The sequence below is a fragment of the Monodon monoceros genome, unplaced genomic scaffold (genome assembly GCF_005190385.1).
Source record: "Monodon monoceros isolate NGI ecotype Baffin Bay Population unplaced genomic scaffold, NGI_Narwhal_1 Super_Scaffold_18, whole genome shotgun sequence".
NCBI classification, from domain to species: domain Eukaryota; kingdom Metazoa; phylum Chordata; class Mammalia; order Artiodactyla; family Monodontidae; genus Monodon; species Monodon monoceros.
The window spans coordinates 159,847,426-159,875,161 of record NW_021703774.1 but is presented as its reverse complement, the minus strand read 5'-3'; the positions used below and the strand labels follow the sequence as shown (position 1 = coordinate 159,875,161).

At 39.8% G+C, this 27,736-nt stretch overlaps 1 protein-coding gene across 2 annotated transcripts in view; it reads left to right on the top strand.

Annotated features, from left to right (window-relative positions):
* WDTC1 (WD and tetratricopeptide repeats 1) overlaps positions 1-27,736 on the top strand; it is a 71,851-nt gene that overhangs the window by 14,820 nt on the left and 29,295 nt on the right. For both annotated transcript variants that reach the window (XM_029228934.1, XM_029228933.1), the window contains exons 2-3: positions 4,090-4,237; positions 5,634-5,717. In XM_029228934.1, coding sequence (XP_029084767.1) covers positions 4,190-4,237; positions 5,634-5,717 — 132 coding nt within the window. In that variant the 5' untranslated portion in view covers positions 4,090-4,189. The remainder of the gene's footprint in view (positions 1-4,089; positions 4,238-5,633; positions 5,718-27,736) is intronic.

The following is a 27,736-nucleotide window of genomic DNA, read 5'->3' as shown; positions in this document are numbered from 1 at the left end:
ACCAGGGATTGAACCCGTGCCCTCAGCAGTGAAAGCGCCGAGTCCTAACCGCTGGACTGCCAAGGAATTCCCTAAAGTCCCTTGCCTTTGATTCTTTGCTTTCTTAGTATAGGTACTATATCTTTCATCTCATTATTCCCTTGTGTCAAGCACAGTGCTTGGTGCTTGGTAAAAACTCAGTTTATGTTTTAAGAAAAATAATGAATGAGTAGTGACAAATTAGTTGGCTCTTTTGGGGATTCTCGTAGTGATCATTACTCTAGGAAATTACATACTGTAGTAATTTATTCATATATACTTAGTAATTAAGAGTATCCATACAGTTCTAGGTTTGACTCCCAGCTCCACCTCCAGTTTACTAGCTGTGTGACATTGTGAAAATTGTCTCACATCTATGACTCTATTTCTTCATCTATAAAACGATAGTAGCATCTACCATACAAGCTTTTTGAACTAATCTTAGCACTAGTTGTCTCTCTCCTCAGAAGTGTATCCCCCTAGTTCTTTGCGATTTCTTGTCATTCACAGTTCAGCTTAAATGTCATCTTCTCAGAGGGCCCCTCTGTATCAGGCAGGATTTGTAGTTGTAAGCAACAGAAACCAATTCTAGCTGATTCTTGAAAGGATATTAGGGAAACTCACAAAATATCAGAGAAGGCCGCAGAGCAGGCTTGAAGAATGGGCTGCAACAAGGGAAACTGGTTAGCATCCAGGACCCACAGCCAGAATCATTCACGGAACCAGTCCATGAGGTCACTGCTGCCACTTATATAGCTTACACCGCCACCAGCTGACTGGACCTCAATGGCAATTATAGCACCTCTTCCTGCCAGCGTGGACTTTCCATGATCCTCTGATTCGTTGACAGCGGATCCCAATTAAGGTCTGGGGCTCGTGTGTCTGTTGGCATAGCCTGGGCCATATGCACACACTGCAGGTGTAAGGGAGCCTCAGAAAGAGAATCTTGACTCCACCATTCTCACTTCATAGTGAGAGGGCGCTCTGCCTCCCGCCAGACTCGTTAGATGGGGAGTTCCCAAAATACAGGAAGGGAGTTCACATGCTGCGCAGCCAGAAAACTCCGAAATACACTATATCTTCTTTGACCTCAAGTCTAAAAGTAGCCCATCAGTCACTCTCTGATCAACTTGTTTTATTTTCATCATAGCTCTTTTCACTACTGGATATCTTCTTATTTTATTTGTATTATTATTTGTTATCTATCCCCTCCTGCTAGAATATAGGTACCATGAGAGTAAGGAACTTGCCTGTTTTGTTCACTGCTGTATCTCCTGGGCCCAGAATAGTACCTGGCATATAGTAGAAGCGTCTTGTGTTCACCTGTTAAATGAATAAATTAATGAATGAATAAATATAAAGCACTTAGTACAATTCCTGGTACATAGTAAGTACATAATATTTGGCAACTTACTGTTTCTTAGCAGATAAAAGTATTTATATTCTTTTCAAAATAAAATTAAAGAAAAAACTTTATGCTTACATTATTTTATTTGACCTTCCCAGTAATCTTCCAAGGAAAAGGTGTTGGGAGTAAAAAATGAGCCTTTTTCTGGTGAAGCATGCATGGCCCATTCAGTGTTTGTACCAATGCTTCCTGTGCCTGTGAGTCACAGGAATGAGGGCCTACTTAGAGAGATTAAGAGACCTGACCAAGGCCACATCACTGGCCTTACTTTTTTTTTTTTTTTTTTTGCGGTACGCGGGCCTCTCACTGTTGTGGCCTCCCCCGTTGCGCAGCACAGACTCCGGACGCGCAGGCTCAGCGGCCATGGCTCACGGGCCCAGCCGCTCCGCGGCACGTGGGATCTTCCTGGACCAGGGCACGAACCCGTGTCCCCTGCATCAGCAGGCGAACCCTCAACCACTGCACCACCAGGGAAGCCCACTGGTCTTACTTTATATCAGATATACTCACTGACTTTGGTGTTTTCCATTGTAATAAGCCTCACCCCATATTATTGGTGATTGTGGGGCAATTACTGTTATTGTTTTGGCTTTGACCATTATATCACAAATCAGAGCCATAAACACAATTGCAGGCCAATGCTTAATTTATGTCAGTTTGTTCAAATTCATAATTTTAATTTGATGGCCAAGGGCCCCTGGAAAAGCTATTGTGGAATTGTAGTTTTCAGATGGCATCCCTGGATGTTCTTGGTGCTTGTGGGTTTTGTGAGCCTAAATAGTGCCAGTGACTTCCATATATCCCTGTTAATGCTCCCTAAGATGCAATGCTGGGTGACTTCCACACTGTAAGGGAAGGTTCTTGCCCTTTTAAGAGCTTTTAATCCCAAAATAGACCATGGAGGCATAAGCCCCAAAGAACTCGAGCTGAATGGGAACATCTAATCAGGCAGCAAGTTTTTTATAGTCCCACTGTGTGCCTAGCACTAAAGGAAAAAAAAATCTGCGATAACATAGTGTTTATAAATAGAGTCTCCTTTTGTGGTTAAATGCCAAAAGGAAAGGAAGGAGTCTGCTCACAGCTCAGGTGGAGAAGGTTTGGTTTTCGGAGGGTGTGCTAGGAATCTGCAGGAGGCCAGCTGGAGGAAAGCCAGGGCCAGGAGATCCAGAAGTGGCCCTGGGAGGTCCTGTTGACTTGGGAGGGTTAGCAGAGAGGCCTGATGAGCCTTACGAGCCATCATTAGAGGGCCATCATGGAGAAGGAGGACTAGACCTCCTGTGTGACTTCAGAGATAGAAACAGGACCAAAAGGTGGACATAACAGGAGGCAGAACTTTCTTTTAAAACATAGTGGTTTAAAATGTAAAATAGATAGCTAGTGGGAAGCAGCCGCATAGCACAGGGAGATCAGCGGTGCTTTGTGACCACCTAGAGGGGTAGGGAGGGTGGGAGGGAGGGAGACGCAAGAGGGAAGAGATATGGGGATATATGTATATGTATAACTGATTCACTTTGTTATAAAGCAGAAACTAACACACCATTGTAAAGCAATTATACTCCAATAAAGATGTTCAAAAAAAACCCCCAAAAACAGTGGTTTATTTTTTTCTCTAGTGGTTTTTTTTTCTGATTGTAAAATAAAATTAATGTGCTTTTATAGAAAAAATTTGAAAACATCAAAAAGTGGAAGGAAAAAATCAGTCATACTATTTATTATCCAAAGATGGCAATTGTTATTTTTTATATTTCCTTTTTTAAACATAGCTGTGATAATAGTGTTTACTGCAAAAGCAAAATATAAACATTTGACATGATATAAGCATTTTTCCTTCATAAGTAGCATTTCTAATGCTACATAATATCATATGGCTATACATTATTTAGCCATTCCTCTATCATTGGAAACTTGGGTGGTTTTATTTTTTTTGCTTTTACAAACTCGGTGATGAATATGTTTCAGTATGGAACTTTTTTATTTCTCATATTTTGTGCTTTCTTATGGCAAATTATCAGAAATGAGATGACTAGGTCTTTCTAACAGAGTTGTATAATAAAGGAATAGTTTGCTTAAGAAGTTCTGAGTCTGAAAGCCTACATATCAGGGTATTGAAGAAGGATTTCTTTATGTTGGACATGGTCACCATTACATTTCCTGTCCGCTCTTTGATTCTGTGAATCTGTTAGAGGGTTGAATGTTCTGTTTGTGATACTGATTTGGCTTTGGGGAGAGCCAGGCTGAAGGTCAAGGATTTTGAAGCATAATTAAAAGTTTCAGACTGGTTGCCACAGATGCATACTGAGCAAGTGAAACTTGACATCTTTCTTGCTGTATGCCTTGTTCTTACTTCGGGATGTGCTTCCGTCTTCCTTCATACTCATATCCACACACACACACCCATTTTCTAGAGAAGCACACATGACTGACTCCTTCAGTGTTTGTTCCAGTACTTCCTGTGGCTGTGAATCCTTGTCTCTCCACCCCCCAACCCCCTTCACCCTCCAGAGGTTCTTCAACACTATGGAGCAGGGCCAGCACACCATGTCATAAATCACAGGCAATAGCCAGTTTACTGGGTGGGCTGGTGGGCTATTTTAGGGGTGGAATCAGGGCCCTGAAGCCACCTTACTCCATCCTCCAAGGTTTGATGATTTTTTTTCCCCCAGGTAATTAAATGTGTGTCTTGTGGACCTGGGCTTGGCTGGAATGCTCAAGGGTCCTGAAGATCCTTCTATAGCTTCCTTCTGTTGAATCCATTAAGAGAAGATGGCAAAAGTCAACATAACTAGAGACCTCATCTGTAGGCAGATAAAGGTAAGCAACCCAGACCTATGAACCAGAGCATGAGGTCCTTTTTCCCCACAGATTCATGTTATAGCTGAATAAACTGAGGACTAGAGTCTGTGACTTGCCATTAACTAACTAATGGCAGACACAGGACTAGAACCAAGGTCTCTTGACTCTGGTCTTCTTTTATCCAAGAACATGGAATCATGGAGACTCCTCTATCCAAGCACTTGTACCTGGGCTGCTGAGATTGATGGAGTCTGGTGGAGGAGGGGAGCATGTATGTGCACATCTGTGGAGGAGGCGGGGTGTGCAGCAGAAGTAAATAGAGCTTCTTCACGTTGCTCTGGCTGCTCAGCTGTACCTATAACAGAACCTGGGGGAGTCTTAATCCCAGTTTAGCTTAGACTCTTTCTTCTCTTCTTCGAGGGTCTCCTATACCAAAGCCTGCACCTTTTCTCTGCAGTTTGTACCTGGAAGACACTCCAATACTGTGAGATGAATAGATGACTGGGCAGTCAAGCTCATTTAGCGAGGTAGCCCAGGCTTTGTCAGGGAAGCCCTCAGTAAAGGAGCACGGGGGTTTAATGGAGGAGATTCAACCAAGACAAGATGTGCTTTTGAAGTAAGAAGCCCAGGCTGGGGTCAGGGGCTTAATCTCACCACTGCCCTAATTAACTACCTATAAGACTTTAGTCACTTTGCCTTTCTGTGCCTCAGTTTTCTGTTGTTAAATGATAATAATGTCTGTCTGCCTGCAGGCTGATCTTGAGAATGAAATCCGAAAGAACCTGAGAAAGTTCTTTGTAAAGGTTAAGCGCCAAAAATCTTTTAAAAATTAAGTGGCATGCAGCATAAGCTGTGGTCACCATCCAGAAGGATTGGTGACACTTATGCCTTTACATGAGCCATGTACCTGGTGCACGTTAGTCTGTGTTTTGTATATTTTCCCCTGCATCCCTGAATCCTTTTGCAGCTTTGTCCATTTGTGGGGGGTTTTGTGTGTGATTTCATTAGACTGGGTGGCCCCAAGGGCAAGGACCAATTCCTAGAGGCACAGAATCATAGAATTGGAGGGACCACGCAAGCTATTTTTCTCCTTTATATATACCCCACAATATGTGTCCTAAAGATGATGCCCACCTTCTCTAACCTAAGAATGGAAACATTCCCTATTTGTTGTTTCAATTTTTTTTTTTTTTGGTAACCCAACAATTACAACTTAGTGCTTAATTATATCCTCTCTTCTATCGATATTATTCTCTAATCCCTGCCCAAGTATACTGTAAGCTCCTGCAGGCCAATTTCTTGTTCTCTTTTCTAGCTCCTGTGGGGCCCAGCACAGTGCTGCATATGTAATAGGAACATAGTAAATCATGTTAAATCGAATCAATGAATCTATGAGTTTGTTTCTGTTCCCCAGGAGCGGGGTGCCCTGAGCTTTGAGCGGCGCTACCACGTCACTGACCCCTTTATCAGACGGCTGGGCCTGGAAGCAGAGCTGCAGGTAAGAGATCCAATTTGCACCCTAGATGCAGATGACTGGCTCTCCATTCTCTGCCTGCAGAGAATCCTCTTTGCACTATTCAAGGCATAAACAGTTTTTCTCTGCAGGTCATACCTGAAGGTTACTTCTCCTTTACAGCGGTTTTATTAGGCACATAAATCTGAATCAAGATTAGTGATTGACATGGTCACACAGAAATTGTTTTATCGTCATATTATTTCCTTTGTGCTTGGAAAAAGACTATTGAATTTCATACCACTGTTTTTACTATTGGCTTGGACAGTAAAGATTCTTACCTTTGTATAGGAATTTAGAGTTTACAAAGTGTTTTCACACACACACACACACACACACACACACACACTTGCATTTTAGCTTCAAAGAAATGCTGTGGGTGGTGTATAGGAAATAGGTATTTAAAAAAAGGTTTAGAAAAACCAAGCACCTTGTCCAATGTTGTCCTGTCCAATCCAGGGGGAGTCAGGCCTACAGTCCAGACGTTCAGCTTTTTAGTTCTGTCTGACACAGAAACACTCCCCAATGTTAGCTCCATTCCCTTTCCTTCCTCAGAACTGTGTTTTGAATCCAACTTTTAGCTGTCCTCTCCAACTAAGTGTCATCTACAGGTCGAATAAGAATTCTCTTTGGTTCCTTCACGTTAATGTTTGTAAGTAATTGTGTTGATCTTAGAAAAAGACTAGAAAGAAATTCATTGCCTACTAACAGTGTTATCTCGAGTTAATGAAATTATAGATGATTGTTATTGCTTTCTTTTCATTATAAACTTTTATCCGTTATAAAATATAACTACATTAATAGTAATATGGAAAAGATAAGTAAGAATTACTTGTTATTCCCCCCTCCCTAGTATAATTACTATGTATATACTTCCTTTTATCTTTTGCATATTTTTACATAATTGTAATCATACTTTACATTGAATTTTGTATCTTTTTTATAATAATCCTCTTCTCCATGTTACCAAGTGGTATTCACAACTTTCACTTAAAATTTTTTTTCTGATTATATAAGTAGTAAATATCATAGTAGAAAATATGGAATCGACAGAAAAATATAGAGAAGAAAACAAAATCACTTTTAATTCTACCATCCAGAGGTAAACATTGTTAATGTTTGGTATATTACTTTCATGTATTATGAAGCAGAATGCTAGTTAAGAGATGGGCATTAGAGCTGAATAAATTTAGTTTCAAGACCTATCTTCTCTACAGCTATATAGCCTTGTTCAAGTTACCCTTAGTTTCCTGATCTGTAAAATGGATCAATAACTGAGAATTGTTGTGATGATTAAATGAGATGATTTTTGAAGTGCTTAATACAATGCCTGGATCATATAAGCTAGTTCAGTAAATAACAATTATTATTATGTCTTCCAGTTTTTTTCATGCTTATGTAATTTTTTTCTGCAAAGTGGAGCTCATACCATTTACACAGTTTGCTAAACCCTTTTATACTTTTATGTCATTATTGTTACCCCATACCTCTAAAAAGTCTTTGAAAACATGATTTTGTAAATATATTGTATTATTTATCCTTTACTCTATTTTTTTGAATTTCTTTCCATATTTCCTTGAAACATAAAGTACATCCCTTTAGTGCAGTTGGAGGTGGGCCATGGAAGGTTTTACCTCCAAGGGGACATTTGGCAATGTCCAAACAGTTTTGGCTATGAAAACTGAAAGGGCACTACTGGCATATAATGAATAGAGTATAGGGATGCTGCTAAACATTCTACAGTCATAGTACAACAAAGAATGTGCAACAAAGAATTATGCAGTGCCCGATGCCAATAACGCCGAGGTTGAAAAACCCTGCTCTGGTGGATGCTGAGTGGACAGTTGAAGGCTGGTCTTCTCCTTTTAGCTGTGCCTCCACCCAACCCATATTGTCTCTACTATCTCTTCCTGGTTTTATAACTTTGTCCACAACAGACTTGGAAACCTCTGTGAACACAAAACAGGATTCTAGCTATTATTTCCAAAGATTTGGCACTCAAATACAAAAATATGTTAAGGTGGATGCACTGTCTGAATTTGCACTTGGCTGAAGGCCACCTTAGCCGGGACCTATAGTAACAGTGCACAGTATGAAGGAATGCCCACAGGTTTAGGTGTTAAAACAAAGACCTAGTTTGGACTTCCCTGGTGGCGCAGTGGTTAAGAATCCGCCTGCCAATGCACAGGACCCAGGTTCGAGCCCTGGTCTAGGAAGATCCCACATGCCGTGGAGCATCTAAGCCCATGTGCCACAACTACTGAGCCTGTGTTTTAGAGCCCACGAGCCACAACTACTGAGCGCACGCACGTAGAGCCCATGCACGTAGAGCCCACGCTCCGCAATAAGAGAAGCCACTGCATTGAGAAGCCCGCGCACCAGTATGAAGAGTAACCCCCACTCGCCACAACTAGAGAAAGCCCGCGTGCAGCAACAAAGACCCAACAGAGACCTAGTTTAAATCCCAGCTTTGCCACCTGTGAGGCTTAGAGAAGTGAGAGCAGATGGAAAGAAGACTGGGAGAAAAATAGGTTTGTGAGAGAATCGGGGTTGGACCTGTAAAGTTTGAAAGCCGGTTGGATAGCTTTGTGGAGATGTCAGGTGGGCAGTTGATGGTCCTAATCAGGGGAGAGCTCTGGACTATAGGGAGAAATCCGGAGACTTCAGCGATCCATGGAGCCTTAGAGAACAGGGTCTAAGACCTAGCTCTGGAGGTACTCCAGCTTTCAGAAATTGATTACAAGCTAAGGAGATAAAAAAAAGTTAACCACGAAAGAGAGTCAGTGAAGTAGAACGGAAACAAAACCAGGAGAGTGTAAGGAGAGTATTTCAAGAAAGGAGTGGTCAGTTCTACTCAATACTTCTGAGAGGTTGAATAAGTGAGGACAAAACAGTGACTGTGGTCTTGACTAGAGCAGTTTTATTGTAGTGGTGAGAATAGATACTAAATTGGAGGGGTTGAGAAGTGAATTGGAGGTGAAGGAGTACAACAGCAAGTAGACAACTCTCTATTTAAAAAAATTTTTTTAGAGAATTCCCTGGCAGTCCAGTGTTTAAGACTCGGCGCTTGCACTGCATGGGCCTGGGTTTGATCCCTGCTCGGGAAACTAAGATCCCACAAGCCACACGGTGCAGGAAAAAAATTAAAAATTTTTTAAAGAGGGTGATGAAAATTTATTTATCTATTTAGTCAGTTATTACAAACTTCTCCCCTAGATGAAAGGAAAGATAGGATGTAAGCAGTAAAAAGGGTAAACTGTTGCAGGAATGGGGACCCCTTTCCAGGGCCCGAGATTGGGGTCTTATCTAACACTCAGGAATGAATTGTCCAAGGAGACACACATGCTGACAAAGCAAGAGACTTTGTATTGGGAAGGGGTGCCTGGGTGGAGAGCAGTAGGGTAAGGGAACCCAGGAGAACTGCTCTGCCACGTGGCTCACAGTCTCAGGTTTTATGGTGTTGGGTTAGTTTCCAGGTTGTCTCTGGCCAATGATTCTGACTCAGGGTCCTTCCTGGTGGTGTGAGCATCACTCAGCCAAGATGGGTTCCAGTGTGAAGGATTCTGGGAGGTTGGTAGGACATATGGACTGGCGTCTCCTCTCTCCTTTTGACTTCTCCTGAATTCTTCTGGCTGGTGGTAGCTTGTTCCATGTTCTTTACCAGGATCCCCTGCTGTAAGATAACTCATGCAGCTGGTTACTATTGCCCCTGGCCAGGGTGGGTGGTTTTGGTCAGTGATTCCCCTAACAAAACTGTAAAAGATACCTTCTCTTGCTTTTCTACATCTGCTTCTCACCTTTCTTTCTTCAGCTAACTACCTGGGCAGCTGACTTGCACAGATGTATCAATAGTCTCTCTTGTCATCTATCTTCTTGTTGGCTTTAACCAATGAGGAATCATTTCAGGAGACTGGAGGAAGAAGGACAGCTTTTTTTATTCCCCTCGCTGCCATCCTTCAGAATCACTTTATTTTGGTTTTGTTTTTGTTTTCCAGCTTTATTGAGTTGTGTAGACAGTTCTTGAAAGACCTCGTTTACAAAAGGAAGCAGAGAAATGGGGCAGTAGCTGGAGGGGCCTTTGGGATCAAAGGAGGGATTTGTAAGAATGGGAAGAGGGCTTCCCTGGTGGCGCAGTGGTTGAGAGTTCGCCTGCCGATGCAGGGGACACGGGTTCGTGCCCCAGTCCGGGAAGATCCCATATGCCGCTGCGGCTGGGCCCGTGAGAGGCCCGCGTACAGCAAAAAAAAAAAAAAAAAAAACAACGGGAAGAAATACTAGAGGTTGTTTGTATGTTGATGGTGGTTGCTGATAAAGGATTAGGAGAGAATAACTGAAGGAGCCACGTCCTAGGGAAGGTTGGAGGGGATAGGATTTAGAGTTGAAGCAGAGGGCTTGACCTTTGATAAGTGCGAAAACATTTCTATTATTGTTACAGGGTCCAGTGGGTTTGGCAAAAAAAGAAGCATAGACTGGGATAAAAACTGGAAAGTCATTGTAATAGTCTATAGTAGCAGTTCTCAAAGTGTGGTCTGCAGACCCCTGGGGATCCCCATGACCTCTTCAAGGGAATTCATGAGGTCAAAACTACTTTCATAGTAATACTAAGACATTATTTGCAAAACAAAACTAAAAAAAAAAAAAAACTAATTCATTTAAAAATTTGCGAAAAAAAAGTGGTAAAACTACTGTCATTTTAGTGTGAATCAAGGCAAGTAGCATCAAAGTCATTGAATTATTTACCCCATGCATTTGCAGTGACCCCCCCCCAAAAAAAGCCAGTCTTACTTAAAATGTCCTTGATTTTTACATCAATAAAATAATACAATAAAACTTATTAATTTAAAATTTCAACCCTTAAATACAGATCTCTTCAGTATTCTTTATTATGAGGCGGGAAGAATCCATAAAGTACTGCTGCTGCGTACTGAACTCTGGTGGTTTTCTTGAGGAAAAGCAGTTGTTCAATTGTTTTGAGTTGCAAGCTCAACTGGACATTTTTTTCATGGAACACCATCTGAAAGAATGGCTAGCAGATGAAAACTGGTTATTCAATTATGGGTATTTGGCAGACATTTTCTTTGAAATGAATGAAGTAAACTATCACTTCAAGAAGAACAACTGACAGTATTTGTTGCCAAGGATAAAATTTGAGCTTTAAATAAAGCAAAGGAAAAAAAAAAAAGAATATAGGAAAACTTGTATCTGCCACCATGAGCTTGATAGCCTCTCAGTACTTCTTAAAAGTCTTTTTGATGAGATCTGTAGTGATATTAACAAATGTCAACTTTATTTTATTGTTCAAATTCAGTGAGTCCTGTTTTTTTTTAAATAAATTTATTTATTTATTTTTGGCCGCATTAGGTCTTCATTGCTGCACACGGGTTTTCTTTAGTTGCATCCAGTGGGGGCTACTCTTCGCTGTGGTGTGTGGGCTTCTCATTGCAGTGGCTTCTCTTGTTGTGGAGCACAGGCTCTAGGTGCATAGGCTTCAGTAGTTGTGGCACGCTGGCTCAGTAGTTGTGGCGCACAGGCTTTGTTGCTCCACAGCACGTGGGATCTTCCCGGACCAGGGCTCGAACCCATGTCCCCTGCATTGGCAGGTGGCTTCTTAATCACTGTGCAACCAGGGAAGCCCCATAAGTCACTGTTTTGAAAACAAAGTCATACATCTGTAAAAGACCCAGGCCTAATGTAAAATCAACTAATGTTTGTTTTTGTTTTATTTATTTATTTATTTATTTTTTGGCTGCGTTGGGTCCTCGTTGATGCACGTTGTGGTGCTCAGGCTTCTCACTGCAGTGGCTTCTCTTGTTGCAGAGCACGGGCTCAAGGCGCGCGGGCTTCAGTAGTTGTGGCACATTTGCTCGGTAGTTGTGGCTCACGGGCTGTAGAGCGCAGGCTCAGTAGTTGTGGCGCACAGGCTTAGTCGCTCCACGGCATGTGGGATCTTCCCGGACCAGGGCTCAAACCCATGTCCCCTGCATTGGCAGACGGATTCTTAACCACTGCACCACCAGGGAAGTCCGCAACCAATGTATTTTAATGTAGCAGGATACCAACAGCTCATTCATGTGGTTTCAGATTCCACATTGTAACATTAAGAAACCATTATTTGTCCAATTTTGGTGTAGTATCAAAGAAGGATACCTACAATGATCTGAAAAGGCCGTTAAAATACTGCTCCCTAGTCCAACTATAATACTTATCTTTATGAGGGTGGATTTTCTTCATGTACTTCAACCAAAATAACATCTTGCAACAAACTGAATACAAAAGTAGATATGAGAACCCAGTCATCTTCCATTAAGCTAGACAAAAGAGTTTTGCAAAAATGTAAAGCAATGCCATTCTTCTCATTAAATTCTTTTGTCTTGGAAAATATAGTTAGTTTTTATTTAAAATGTGTTAGCTTATCTTTTTATTATTTTCTTAAATGAAATTAATTTTATTTTCATTAAATTAAAGTTATAATTAATAATGTTAATTTTAAATGAAGTTAATATTTCAGTTTTTATTTCTAATATGGCAGATACTGATAACCTATATTAAAAAATTCTTTGGGATCCTCAGTAATTTTTAAAAGTGTAAAGCGGTCTTGAGACTAAAAATTTGTGAACCAGTGGTCTATAGAGCCATGAAACTGGATGACTGGATAATATCACTGGGGAAAAAAGTAGGAGGAGAGAGAAGAAGGCCCAAGACCAAGAACTGAGGTGTTTCAGCATTTAGAGATTATCTGTTTCTTCTCTTCCTCTACCCAGAGGAGACAGAAAGAATAGCATAGAGGTGGCAAAACATGGTATTATGGAAGCCAAGGAGGAGGAAAGTTCAACGATACTGATTTCTTACAATCCTGATCTCAAAAGACTATCTTATTTCCCTCTTTCCTAGTTGGAGGTTGGAGGGGATACCTTTTTTTGACACCCTCACCCCCCCACTATAGTAATAAAAATGCCATTATAAGCCATATCACCATGGATAAGCCCTTTAACTTCTAGGATCCATTTTCTCATCTGTAAAATAATGTACACATCCTGTTTGTCTCTTAGTTTTAAGAGGAGGAATAAATAAGTTATTTTATGTATGTAAGGTACTTAGCACGGAGCTCAGTATATTGTAAAATTCATGGTACTCAAATATTAGCTACAGTTATTGTTGTCGTTATTTATAGAAAGCTTTTAAAGTTTCCTGAGATGCTGATTTGATGGCGTCCAGCTTTTTAAAATGCTTTATGGTCATTTTCTTCCCTTGTTTTATTTCCCACGCATTGTCACATATGGACCCCATTTCGGTTAACAAGAGTTGACTTTTGGCATTAAGATAAGGTGATATAATAAGGGTTTGGGGATGGGATAAAAGAGGTAAAATCAACAGTAAAAACTCCTGCCTTTTTGTGGTTATTGATTATAATGTTTTCCTCTATATTATCTGGGGGAATTTTTTCCCTGGATTTCCTAATTTACTACTTTGTATAGTTTTGAAAAATGCAAAATGAAACTTAAAGAGAACTCCTAGAATATAGTACTGAACATTTAGTAGAGGCTCACTAAAAGCCTGTTGGTGTGATTGGCTTTTAAAATTTTCTATATTAAAGTTAGCTTAAAAGTTTAAAAAGATTGTCTACTTTCCACTCTTTTTCCCAGCCACCAAATTCACTTTCCTGGAATCAACTAACATATTCAATTTCAGTATCCTTCCAGAGAAATTTTATGCATTTTTATGCAAAATTTTATGTAAAAATTCTCACCTTTTCTCACAAATGTTAGCCTAACATATTTACTGCTTTGTACCTTACTTTTGAATTTAAAAATATACTTTCATGATTTTACCACATCAGTACATAAAGACGTTTCTTTCGTCCTTCCTTCCTCTCTTTCTTTCTTTTCTTTCCTTTCTTTCTTTCCTTCTTTCTTTCCTGCGTCAGGTCTTCCTTGCTGCACGCTGGCTTTCTCTAGTTGCAGCGAGTGGGGGCTACTCCCGTTGCGGTGCACGGGCTTCTCATTGCAGTGGCTTCTCTTGTTGCGGAGCACGGGCTCTAGGTGCGTGGGCTTCAGTAGTTGTGGCACACGGGCTCAGTAGTTGTGGCTCACGGGCTCTAGAGCGCAGGCTTAGTAGTTGTGGCGCACGGGCTTAGTTGCTCCGTGGCATGTGGGATCTTCCCGGACCAGGGCTCAAACCTGTGTCCCCTGCATTGGCAGGCGGATCCTTAACCACTGCGCCTTCAGGGAAGCCTAATATGTTTCTAATATCTAATTCTTTCATGGCTTCAGAGTATTGTGTTGTATGAGTGTACCATAATTTATTTAAATTTTCCCTGTTGATGGATATGTCGATTACTTACAGTCTTTTGTATGTACAGTGTTATTCCTTGCAACATCATTTGGCATATGTGGGTGTATATTTTTAGAATAAATACCTACAAATGGAATTAGTAGTCAGAGAGTATATCCATCTGTGATTTTAATAAATATTAACAAAATTGTCTTTCATGGAGTTTGTACCAATTTATACTCTCATCACACTTCTTCAATCTTAAACATAGTGTTCAACAAACATTTGTTCTCTCCCCAGCCCCAACCTCTTCTCCCTCACATGTCCATCATTATTCTGAGAAATTTCACAAATGAGTGAAACATAATATGCCAGAGAGATCTCAACTTGGCTTCCTAAGAGAAATGTAGTCTAGGCTGATACCTGAAAGATGGATGGGAGGAGCTAGGTAGATTTGGGGGAGATAGGGAGAGAAAAAAATCCTAGGCTGGGGGAATAGCATATGAGTGATGCGAGAGAGAGTAGAGGGTAATTGGTTGAAGAGAACAGATGGTCCCAGGATACAAGTGGAAGAAGGATGATAAGTGAGGTTGATGAGGTTGGGATGTTCATAATGAAGGATGTTGTAAGCTGTGTTGAAGACTGTTGATTTTATCTTAAGGGCAGTGGAGAGCTATCAAGTGGTCTTTACCATGTGAGAAATATGATCACAGTTAAGGTTTTTGGTTTTGTTTTTTTAATTAAAATTGGCTTCAAAATGAAGATTGCAGAAGTTTAAAATGTGGACAGCTAGACCACTTAAGAGATGGTGTCAGTGATTCCGGAAGAGGTGATTGGTTACTTGAACCTAGATAATGGTAGTTTGGATGGAGAGAAGTCAGTGAATTTGAAAGACATTTAAGAGGTAGAATTAACAGAATTCTTAGTGACTGAATGTGGAAAGTTAGGAAAAGAGAGGAGTCAAGGATGAAAGTTAAGTTTCTATTTGGCAGGGTAAATGGTAGTATCATTCACAGAGTTAGGGAGCACTGGAGAAGGAAAAGATAAGCTTGGTTATGGATGTTCTGGAGCCATAGGCCCATGTGTTGTCTAGTGCTTTCTAGGCAGGTAGTTGGAATACTTGGGTCTGAGCTTAGGAATGAGGTACACACTGGAGATGTTGATTTGGGAGCAGTGAGCAGCATATACATTGGAACAATGAAAGTGGGTTGTGATTGCCTTCGAGGAGTGTGTATAGTAGGAAGAAAGCCTAGGATAGAGCCATAAGGAACAAAAGTATAAGGGCCAGGTGGACAAAGAGTTTGCAAAGGGTATCAAGAAAGAGCAACTGGAGGAGTAGGAAGGAAAACAGGGTGATGCCACAGAACCCAGAAGAAGAAAGTTTCATTGAAGACGAAGTGGTCAGCACTATCAAATACCGCTGGGGCCCAAGTAAGATAAGGACTGAGAAGTGCCCCTTGGATTTAGAGCAAGGAAGCCATCATGGTCACCTTGGCAAGGGCCATTTTTGTGGTATAGATAGAAGTGGGTTGAGGAATTATTGGGAAGTGAGGAAGTAAAAATACCCAATATAGACTACTCTTTCAGTATGGCTATGAAGGGGAAGAGAACTGGAAGGCCACAGCTAGATGTGGGTTTGGCATCAAGGGAGGACTTTTTAGATTAGAGAAACTTGAGCATGTTTAATCCCAAGGGGAAAGAATCAGTAGAGAAAGGGAAAGTTGAAGATACAGGAAAGCTAAAAGATCATGTGGGGTTCGGATTTTGTCAGATGAAGGTTGCAAGAGAATGACTGTAGTAATGAATCATGGATTTTTAGGTGGATGAGAAGGAAGTAAAGACATGAGGTAGCATGTAAGGAGAGAACAGAGTGACTGACTGGACTTGGAGGACTTGTTGAGGGTAAGAATCATTGAGGAATGATATATATTCTCTTTTTTCACTTAACTAATATATCTTGAAAATCACTCATCAGTTCATAGAGATCTTTTTTTTTTTTTTTTTGGCCTCACTGCATAGCTTGTGGGATCTTAGTTCCCTGACCAGGGATAGAACCCAGGCCCACAGCAGTGAAAGCGCTGAGTCCTAACCACTGGACCGCCAGGGAATTCTCCACAGAGTTCTTTTTCACAGCTGCATAGTAGTCTCACGTGTTAATAAAACAAGATTAATCAGTGAATTTCCCATGTATGGGCTCTTAGAGTTATTTCTAATAGTTTGTAATTACAATGTCATAATGAATAACCTTGTACATATGTATTTTAGTATTGCTAGCGATATATCTTCAGCGTAAAAACCTAGAAGTGGGAGTGCTGGCCAAAGAGTAAATGTATATATGTGGTTTTGTTAGATATTGCCAAATTTCCCTCCGTGGGAGTTGCACCATTTTGCCTTCCTGGTAGCAATGCCTGAGAGTGCCTGTTTCTCCGTAGCTCACCGACAGACTAGGGGGTTAAGCTTTTGAATTTTTTTACCATTCTAAAAGATGAAAAATGGTATCTCAGTAGAGTTTTAAATTACATTTCTCTTATGAGTGAAATAGAATATCTTTTTCGTATATTTAAGGGCTGTTTTAATATAATTTTGCCAAGTTTGGTGTAACAAAGGAGGGAGAGTAAGAATTTTTATATGTACCTGCATATTTTTACAAACACAAGCATAGAATGGATAAGCAGAAACTAATGAAGTTGGTCACCTCTAGGGGACAGAAGGCATAAAGTGGAGAAGTAGAGAAAAGGGAATAACCCTTCTGGACCTTTTTGTAGAGTTTTTAATTTTATAACCACTTTGAGGTTTTACACATTCAAAAAGTAAAATTAAGTCAGCAGAGATGGGGAAAGGGCTGCCAACTAACTCAAGTAATTTTCGACACAGTACTTTGACTATAAATATTCTTTGTATGTATTTTAAAGGCAAGCTAAAGAGATCTTGATTGAACTCTAGTTAGTAAATTTGTCATTTGTAGAGGTGTTCCTATAGCAATTCTGTAACTATCAGTATTTTGTGTGTGTTGTAGGATTGAGCAAATGGGTAAATATATCAGTGTTGTTGGGATAAATTTATCAGTTAATATATAATAAATATATTTATAATATTGATATAATATACCAATGATGTTCCCTTCTCACTATGGGAGAAGGGAAATTCAAATATGGAATAGGCAACAGAAGAACTCTGAGGCATTGGATTGGAATTAGCAGTATCTCTGTGAATTCATGGTTGTTTGTTTGTTTTGGCTGTGCCACGTGGCTTGTGGGATCTTAGTTCCCCGACCAGGGATTGAACATGGGCCCCAGCAGTGGAAGCGCCGAGTCCTAACCAGTGGACCGCCAGGGGATTCCTGAATTCATGGTTTAAAAATACATATATCTTAATATAAATTTATATATTATTTCCAGCTCTGTCTTCCGAAAGGGTCCAGAAGCAATGATACCTCAATAGCCATGAGTTACTGGTTTCTAAATACCATTCCCCACTAGAAAGAACCAGGGGTCCTTGGAGGAATAACTGATTCAGGTCTGGGACAGCGAGTGTACGAGATGAGCCCACAACATCTTGTGGCAGAAGATCAACAGAAAGTAAAGAAAGAAAAATGACAGGAACATATCATAAGTACACAGAAGCCAGCTTGAAAGGCATGCTACTGGCCAAACCCATGACAATTTGAGCATCAGGATGAATAATGACAATAATGAATTAAAACCCACTGAATTAAAAAATACCTGATTTTGCACTGGTAAGAGAGAGAGGGAGAGAAAGAAGGGGTGGGGAGAGAGAAAAGCACTTCATTCTAGTAGATTGCTGACCACTAAATGAAGAAATGATAAAGTTGGAAAAAATCACCATTTTATAACTGTCACACCACATCATACCAGTAATTGATTCAGGCAAGAATAATCAATGAATGATTGAACCATTGGGTGAAAACTTGATGGTGGACAGGATGTTTGCACAATGTAGAAGTATTTCCTCACAGATAGCAAAGGGGAAAACAGTAACATTAGAGTGGAGAAACCTGGTAGATACCACCTTAACATCAGGTGACACCTGATAGTGTGCACTGAGGAGGACACAAAATCACCTAGGTGGTATTTCTGTCAAAATGCATTATCTAAAGCTAATCACGAGGAAATAATCAGACAAATCCAAACTGAGAGACATTTCTCCAGAACAGCTGACATATTCTTGAGAAATGTCAATGTCGTAAAAAACAAAGGACTGAGGAACTGTTCCAGATTAAAGGAGACTAAAAAGAAAATGGCAGCTAAATGCAGTGTGTGATCCTGGATTGGATCCTAGATCAGCAAAATCAAAGGGGTAATATTGGGACAGTTGGTGAAATGTGAATATAGACTGTATATTGAATAATAATTGTGTCAGTGTCAAATTTCCTGACACTGAAATTTAAGTATGTAAAGGGTCTTGAGGTCTGTAACTTATTCTCAAATGGTTCAAGAAAAAAGTGTGTGTGTGTGTCTGTAGAGAGAGAGAGAGAGAGAAAGAAGAGAGGGGGGAGAAAAAGAAATGTTAGCAGTTAATGAAATAGGGGAAAGGTATATATGGGTGTTTTTGTACTATTCTTGTACCTTTTTATATGTTTGAAATTGTTTCAAAATAGAGAGTTAAAAATGTTCATTAAGAAAATATAAAGAAGTGTTGTAGTGGCAGCAACTGAGTAAGAGAGCCTGAAGGGAGGTTGAGATTAGAGGATTTAAGTTTAATGTTGATTAGGGTAATTCTAAGGTGTTCTGGTATATAGACCAAACCACTTCTCTGTATTCCTTGGACACCTTTGCTGAGCATTTCACATCCCCCTTTAGTTATATGTGCTAGCTCATCTTGTCTCAGTGAGTTTTATTGTCATAACCAGACAGGAGCCAAATATCCTGGGATTTCAGTTTGTGGCCTGCAGTCCTCACTTCGGAGGCAGGTGGTACTTGCTTTCAACATCCCTAGGGTTTTCAAAGTCCACCTTAAAGTTCTAATCTCACTTTGATCCATTCTGTTTCTTCCACTTGTGGATTTCTTGGCATAGTGTTAGGCATTAACACTGAGAGGTAGAGAGAGGGAGAGGAAAGTAACCTCACTTTACAAATAAGGAGAGTAAAACAGCACTTGCAAGGTCACATAAGTGGTAGAAATAAGATTAATAAGATTTATTTCAGGGGGGACTTCCCTGGTGGCGCAATGGTTGAGAGTCCACCTGCCGATGCAGGGGACACGGGTTCGTACCCCGGTCCGGGAAGATCCCACATGCCGCGGAGCGGCTGGGCCCGTGAGCCATGGCCGCTGAGCCTGCGCGTCCGGAGACTGTGTTCCGCAGCGGGAGAGGCCACAACAGTGAGAAGCCCGCGTACTGCAAAAAAAAAAAAAAGAAAAGAAAAGAAAAAAGATTTATTTCAGGCCTGTCTGGCTTTAGAGTTCACATTCTTTCCACCTCAACCATGTGTCTACTTTTTTAAAGGGCTTAACAAATAGTTCTTGGCTTGGTGGGTTTATTCTCTTGCCTTATTAGTTTTCTTAATATTGTCCTTAAACAAGTTGAAAACATTATATGTCCCACCTTCACAACTGGCTTGATGGCTTTTTTGTTTCTTGTATAATTTGAGCATAAATTCACTAGAAACAAGTCATATCAAACTAGATTGGTTTTCTTTTTTAATATAATTAGTATGGTAGACCAGGGCAGTTTCATAGTGTAACCTGATTCTAACAAAGACTTGTCAGAGTTTTATTACAATATCAGTTGAGAGAAGTAAATTAGATAACAAGTTCATCAAATAGCCTGTAAGAAACAGATGGAGCAGAGATCTGACTTTGTGAGAGATTTCAAGAACTATCCTTTAGATCAGGGGTCAGCAAATTATGACTTGCAGGCCAAATCCAGCTTGCCACCTGTTTGTTGACTTAGTTTTTTAAGTTCATTTTTATTTTACGTAAGTGTACAATTCAGCATTTTTTTGTTTTTTGTTTTGTTTTAGTATATTCACGAAGTTGTACAAGTATCACCATTACCTAACTCCTGACATTTTCATCACCCCAAAATTGAAACCCTTTTAGCGGTTACTCCCCATCCCCTACCCCTGGCTCCACCCCTGGCAACCACTAATCTATTTTCTGTCTCTATGGATTTTCCTATTCTGGACACTTGATATAAATGGAATCATACAATATGTAGCTTTTTGTATCTGACTTCCTTCACTTAGTATGATAATTTCAAGATTTATCTATGTTGTAGCATGAATCATACTTCATTCCTTTTTATGGCCAAATAACATTCCATTCTATAGCTATACCACATTTTGTTTATCCACTCATCAGTTAGTGGACATTTTGCTTGTTTCCACTTTTTGGCTATTATGAATACTGCTGCTATGAACAATTTGTGTAAAAAATTTTGTATGGACATATGTTGTCAGTTCTCTTAGTTATATACCTAAGAGTGGAATTGCTATGTCATATGGCAACTCTAGGTTTAATTTTTTGAGGAACTGCCAAACTGTTTTTCAAAGTGGCACCACCATTTTACATTCCCACCAGAAACATACAAGGGTTCCAGTTTCTCCATACCCTTACCAATACTTATTATCTGTCTTTTTTTATTATAGTCATCCTAGTGGGTGTGATGTGGTATTTCATTGTGGTCTTGATTTGCATTTCCCTAATGACTAATGATGTTGAGCTTCTTTTCATGTGCTTATTGGCCATTTGTATATCTTCTTCTCTGGAGGAATGTCTATTCAGATCCTTTGCCCATTTTTAAATTGTTATTTATCATTTTATCATTGAGTCATAAGAGTTCTTTGTATGTTCTAGATAATAAACACTTATCAGATATGTGATTTGAAATTTTCTCTCTCACTCTGTGGGTATTTTTCAGTTTCTTGAGAGTGCTTTTGACACACAAATTTTTAATTTTCATGAAGTTCAAATTATTTTTTTTCTTTTGTCACTTATGCTTTTGGTGTCATATTTAAGAAACCATTGCCTAATACAAGGTCACAAAAATTTACACCTGTGTTTTCTTCTAAAAGTTTTATAGTTTTAGAGCTTATGTGTACATCTTTGATCCATTTGGGGTTAATTTTTATATATGGTGTCATGTAGAGGCCCAGCTTCATTCTTTTGCATGTGCATATTGTTATCACAGCACCATTTGTTGAAAAGACTATTCTTTCTTTCATTGAATTGTCTTGGCACTCTTGTCGGAAATCAGTTAACCTTACGTAAATGTAAGGGTTTATTTGTGAACTTGTTACTCTATCCCATTGATCTAAATTTCTGTCCTTTATGTCAGTACCACATTGTTTTGATTACTGTAGCTTTGTTGTAATTTTTGAAATTGGGAAGTGAGTTTTCTAACTTTGTTTCCTTTTTCAAGATTGTTTTGGCTATTTTGGGTCCCTTGTATTTACATATGAGGTTTATGTTCAGCTTGTGAATTTCTTCAGAGAAGGCAGATGGGATTTTGGTAGGGATTGGGTTGAATCTATAGCCGCTTATTTTTATAAATAAAATTTTATTGGAACACAGCCACACTCATTCATTTATGTATTGTCTATGGCTGCCTTAGTAATTCAACAGCAGAATTGAGTAGTTATAACAGAGACCATATGGCCTGCAAAGCCCAAAATATTTACTGTCTGGCTCTTTACAGAAAAAGTGCCAACCTCTGCTTGAGATGATGGAGTAAACTTATGCTCTGAAGCACCAGAGGGCAGAACCTGGGAGTCATTCATTAATTCAGTCATACGTTCAAGCATATATTGAGTGCCTACAATATGCCAGAAATGTTCTAGACTCTGGGAGATGAATATAGCAGAAAATAAGACAACACAGTTCCTGGCCTCATGAAGCTTCTTGCTATGGCCTATATGACACCCTTAGAATATTGCCTCTAGTCACCTCCCTGAGCTTATCTTGCCTTACTCTGTCTCTTTTATCACTATGTTCTAGCCACACTGGCCTTCATTCTGTATCTACAGCATACCAAGCCCGTTCCTACCTTTGTACTTTTTCTTTCCTGTGCCTGGCATGCTTTTCCTTCTCAGCATTCAAATTTCTCCTCAAACATAGCTATATCAGAGAGGCTTTCCCTGACCACTGTATCTAAAGTATAACCTGTCACCATGTTTTATTTTCTACATAGGGTTTATCACTATCTGAACTCATTTTATTGATTCCTGTGCTTATTTTTTTTTCTCTCCCCCACCACTAGAGTTCTCTATCTTATTTAGCACTGTAGCCTTTGCGTGTATAAGAGTGCCTAACATATAAAAAATAAAAATAAGATCAATCAATCAAATAAAAAGATTGAATGAATAAAGAGAATTTGCAGGGATAGACCGCAGATATAGGTCAGCATAAGGAAAAACTTTCTGACATGAGTTATGGTTGTTGACTTGCCCCACTATATTTAAACTTAGATTTTTAGCTAGAACATATAGAAGTTGAAATATATTTTAAATCATTCCTTTTCATGACTTCTAGGAGGATTTTTCCTTCCCCAGTAATCATAGTTCACATCAGGCTATACTATAAGTCTTGAATTATCATGGTGCAAGGGAAAGAACATACTTGGATTTGATTTCCAGTTTTGCTACTCAGCTATCACAGTGCTTTACGACTATTGAATTGGTTCCCACAACAACCCTATGAGCTTATGTATATTATCTCCTTTTTTAGAGATATAAAACCTGAAGCACAGAGAGGTTAAAGAACTTGCTCAAGGAAACACAGCTTGTGAACATGAAAACACATTAACTGTCCTTTATGGACAGTTTAATGGATTTTGAAGGGTAATTATGTGAAGCAATTAGGACAGGGCCTGACACATAGTAAGCTAAGTTTTAGTTATTCTTGTTACTCTTATTGCTCCATTTAGTAATTCTAAGGCACACTAAAATTTGAGAAACCATTGAACTAAGTTAAAGAAGCAACAAAAGGATGTTATGGAGATGTCTGGGTATTCTGATCATTCTGCCTTTAAGATAACTATCAAATCATTAAGTGAATGGAGAGCAAGTGAAGAATTCTCGAGTTTTATTTGCCTTCAGGACTCACTCCATTCTGTCATATTACAGCTATGTAATCTCAATACATGCTAATAAACCCGTGTATTGTGAAGTTTAAATGAATTGATATACGCAACAGCTTAGCACTTACCCTGGCATTTAGTAGATGCTTAATTAATGTTTGCTGGATTTTCATCTAAATCTTCCTTGCTCAGACTCATATTCACACTGTCAAGGAGTTATAGAGAAGCACATGGCCATCTGTTTCCTCTCTTTCCGAGTTGGCATTTCCTGTGGAGGGTCCACTGAACATCTCTAACTCTCATGCTCTTTGGCATTGATCTTTTCAGTGGAACTTCATTATACAAACGTTTAGGTCTGAAGTCAGTGGGTATGTTAAACATGTATGTGGTTTGGGTTGCAGTTAAGAGAGGGCCCTTACATGTATCCATGCAAACTGGGCCACAGTTACCTCCAAGCTAGACTATGTCCTCAAAGGTCGTTTAAGCTTGCTCTTAAAGCCTGATGCTCCTGTCTTCTGGGTTTTTTTGGTACCTCTCTCCTTCTTCTTTTATGGTAGACCTTAGTCTCATGTCACCATAGACATGGACCTGTCTTTGTTTATTCTACTGTCTATTCCCTTTTCTCCCAGTGCCTTATACCTAATGGGTGTGAAATAAATGAGTTGTCCGTTTGGTCAGAGCTTAGGGTAACAATTTAATAGCTGCAGAAATAACCCTTTAGAAAAAGTTAGTAAATAGGAAGGAGTCCAGTTGTTCAAGATGTATACCCTTTGTGAGTATTCTGGCCATGTGGAGGGGTCTTTGAGAGTAGGATCTGGAAGAACACACAGAGGTTGGCAAGAGAAGATACCTGAAGATGAGTTCCACGAATGGGAGCCAGCATTTACCAAAGTGTGCTAGGCACCTTGCATATATTACATCATTTGATCTCCACAGTGATCTTGTCAGGATGACATTATCATCATCTCCATTTCCCAGTGAAATATCTGAGGCTCTGGGAATCTTAAGTGACTGCCCATATACCTAGAAAGAGGCCAAGCTAGAGCTGAACCCAGACCGTTCTTTCACTTTACAATTCTGCCTCATATGTGTGACCCAGCTTCCTCTTGTAAAAGAATAAATCTGGACAAAAGGATCTCCAGTCCTTTGGGTTATGCCAGGATACACATTGGTTGGCAGACTTCCTAGCTCTTTGCTTCTCTTTTCTTGTTCCCTTAATGCAATGTGTCCCAACTTTTTCCCCTATCAAGAATGACTTTTATTTTTTTTTTCCCTGTAGGTCCTACATTTTGATAGATTGTTGTCTCCTAAATTGTATTAATTAATAATGTTTCTTATTTTAATATACTTCTACACACCGTGACTGCTCAGCAGAGCTCCTGAGTAGCATTGGCTATACCTAACGTTACAACACAGATTGTATATATTTCCAGTCAAATGCAAAAAATCATGACTTTCTGCCTAGTCTGGGTTGCCCAGTCACCTGTAAATGTTCTTTTCCCACTGGACTTTTTTTTTTTTTTTTTTTTTGCGATACGCAGACCTCTCACTGTTGTGGCCTCTCCCGTTGCGGAGCACAGGCTCCGGACGCGCAGGCTCAGCGGCCACAGCTCATGGGCCCGCGGCATGTGGGATCTTCCCGGACCGGGGCACGAACCCGTGTCTCCTGCATCGGCAGGCGGACTCTCAACCACTGCGCCACCAGGGAAGCCCCCACTGGACTTTTAAAATACATCAACTCGGGACTTCCCCGGCGGTCCAGTGGTTAAGAATCTGCACTTCCAATGCAAGGGGCACGGGTTCGATCTCTGGTCAAGAAACTAAGATCCCACATACTGCATGGCACAGCCAATAAAAAAATAAATAAATAATAAAATAAAATACATCAACTCACCAAAATTGGAACTGATCTAAGTGTACAACACTAAGGTAGAGATGAATATAGTTTAACCTTTGGAGGAATATTCTATAACCATTTGAAGTGATGCTTATGAGATCATAATAACATGGGGAAAGGCTAATGTTATAAGTTTGGAGAAGAGGAGGAGAAAACAAAACCTCATCAGCTCCTCCAGAGGACAGGAGATGTGTCTGTCTGACTTAGTTGTATCTCTCTGATCCAGTACAGTACTGGCAGGCACATAGCAGGCGTTTAAGTTTTGAGGGAAATACCCCGAAATTTACAAAGGCAAAATGGAGCTTCCCTGGTGGCGCAGTGGTTAAGGATCCGCCTGCCAATGCAGGGGACACGGGTTCGAACCCTGGTCTGGGAAGATCCCACATGCGCCACAACTACTGAAGCCTGCACGCCTAGAGCCCATGCTCCGCAAAATAGAAGCCACCACAATGAGAAGCCCACGCACCGCAACGAAGAATAGCCCCTGCTCGCCACAACTAGAGAAAGCCCACGCAGCAACGAAGACCCAACAATGCAGCCAAAAATAAAAATAAATAAATAAATAATTTTTAAAAAGTAGATTGTAAAATAATATTTCAAAATTAATTAATTAATTAATTTAAAAGGCAATATGACACCATGGTTAAGAGCCAAGCTCTGGAATCTGTCAGACATGAATTCACATTCTTACTATGCTGTTTATACAGTATGGGATATTAACCTTTTCCTCATCTGAAAAATGAGAATAGTAGTGGTGTTTCCATCACAAGGTAGTTGTAAAGTTTAACTCAAAGCATAAATGAAGGGCACAATATTGTTCCTGGTAGATGGTGAGATAGCGCTTATTATATATCAGCTACCACTACCACTATTATTATTACTCCCTTGTTTCTTCCCTCTCTTTATTGAGGTATGATATACATAAAAATAAAGTGCATAGGTCTCAAGTGTTGAGTTAGATGAGTTTTGGCACTTGAGTAACTACCACCCACAACAAGAGAGAGAATACTTCCATCACCCTGGAAGTTCCCATGGTGCCCTTTCCAGTCAACACTCCTACCTCAGAGCAACCACATTTTGGCTTCTGTCTCCATAGATTAGTTTTGCCTGTTCATATACTTTCTGTAAATGGAATTATATAGTATACATATTTTTGTGTTTGGCTTCTTTTGCTTATCATAACGTTTTTTGAGTTTCATCCACGTGGTTGCATGTATCTATGGGTAGTTCCTTTTTATCTCTGAGTAGGATTACACTGTATGAATACACTACTTTTGTGTATTCATTCTCCTGTTGATGATCATTTGGGTTATTTCCAGTGTGGGGCTTTAAAAATTAAAGCATCTATGGATATTCTTATACCAGTCTTTAGATGGACAAGTGTTTTCATTTCCCTTAAGTAAATACCTAAGGAATGGAATTGCTGGGTCATAGGGTAGATATAAGCTTAACTTTATATCAGACTGACAAACAGTTCTCTGAAGTGATGGCAGCAGTGAGATCTCTTTTTAATACAGGTGGGAATAAGGGTGACATTTGAGGTAATCCAGCACAGCCAGAGAAATGCTTTGGAGTCATATGGACCTGGGTTCCTATCCGGGCTCTGGTGTTTACAATTTGTGTGACCCTGGCTAAGTTACTTAATATCTCTGAGACTTGGTCTCACCTGTAAAAAGGGAGTGATAATGAGATCAGGTATATTAATAGCTAGCTAGTATTCTACCTAGCAGCGGCATGTCAAATTGGGGGCAGTAGTGCAGGCTTGTAAGGGGGTGCATGGTCTGTAAGGAATTTAAAAGCAGTAAGAAAACCACCTAAAAGTCCATTTGCTTTTTATCATTTTGCACCTACAATTCTAATCAGTGTCAGTGGTAAAACGCTTCTCCCTGCCTCCTTTTCCTCCTGTATACCATGCTACCTAGAAACTTATGGGAACTTATAATAAATAGTAACTATAATCAATATTTAATAAAGTTAAGCAGGAAGTAAGCGGTTGTAATTTTTAACTTAAGTGAGATTTGTAGCTTTTATTCCAGGTACTTTCTCTGTGCACTTTCTGTTTTCTCCAGATCCCTGGTGTGGAAGGCTCACCCTAAGTAGAAACATTTCCTGGGTTCCAGGGAGGCACACAGAGGTCTATTCCTCTTTAGGAGCCATCTGTAAACAGTCCCTCCTCTCTGTTCCTTTAAAGTTTGAGGTTTTCTCCCCTTTTTACCCAGTGTTTAATTCTGATATGTCATAGGCATATTTTCTTCCATTGTATTTGTCAACGTTATTATAGATCGTGTACCTAATCTAAGCCAGCCTTATTTATCAAGGCCAAAACAAATCCTCTTAAACAGTCTGTGCCTTGTAAATTAGCTTCCCAAACATACATTCTAACTTATGGAGCCCTTTATTAATGTTTTTTGTCAATAGTTACTTTGTATTTATGTAGAATCTGGTTTGGGCTTTCTCTCTACACTTTCTCCAACTTACCTGCCTCTGAGCTATTTTTTACTATGTAAAAATGAATCATAAGTATCATATTTGTCTACTGTGGCCTGTCTTCTATACTTTGGATGGGCTACTGATTTGAGGACAAATACAGTAATTCTGGAAGCATTAATACATTTTTCAGACAGTGCTTAAGAGCCTGAGCTCTTGAGTTAAAATGCTTCCTGATACCACTACTAGCTGTGCCACATTAGCCATGTCTAACATGTGTGTGGGGGGGGTTGTTTGTTTGTTTACACCACCAAGCAACTCTCTGCTACCAGCTGGGTTCCCTACGATGTAACTCAATTCTGACAGGATCTA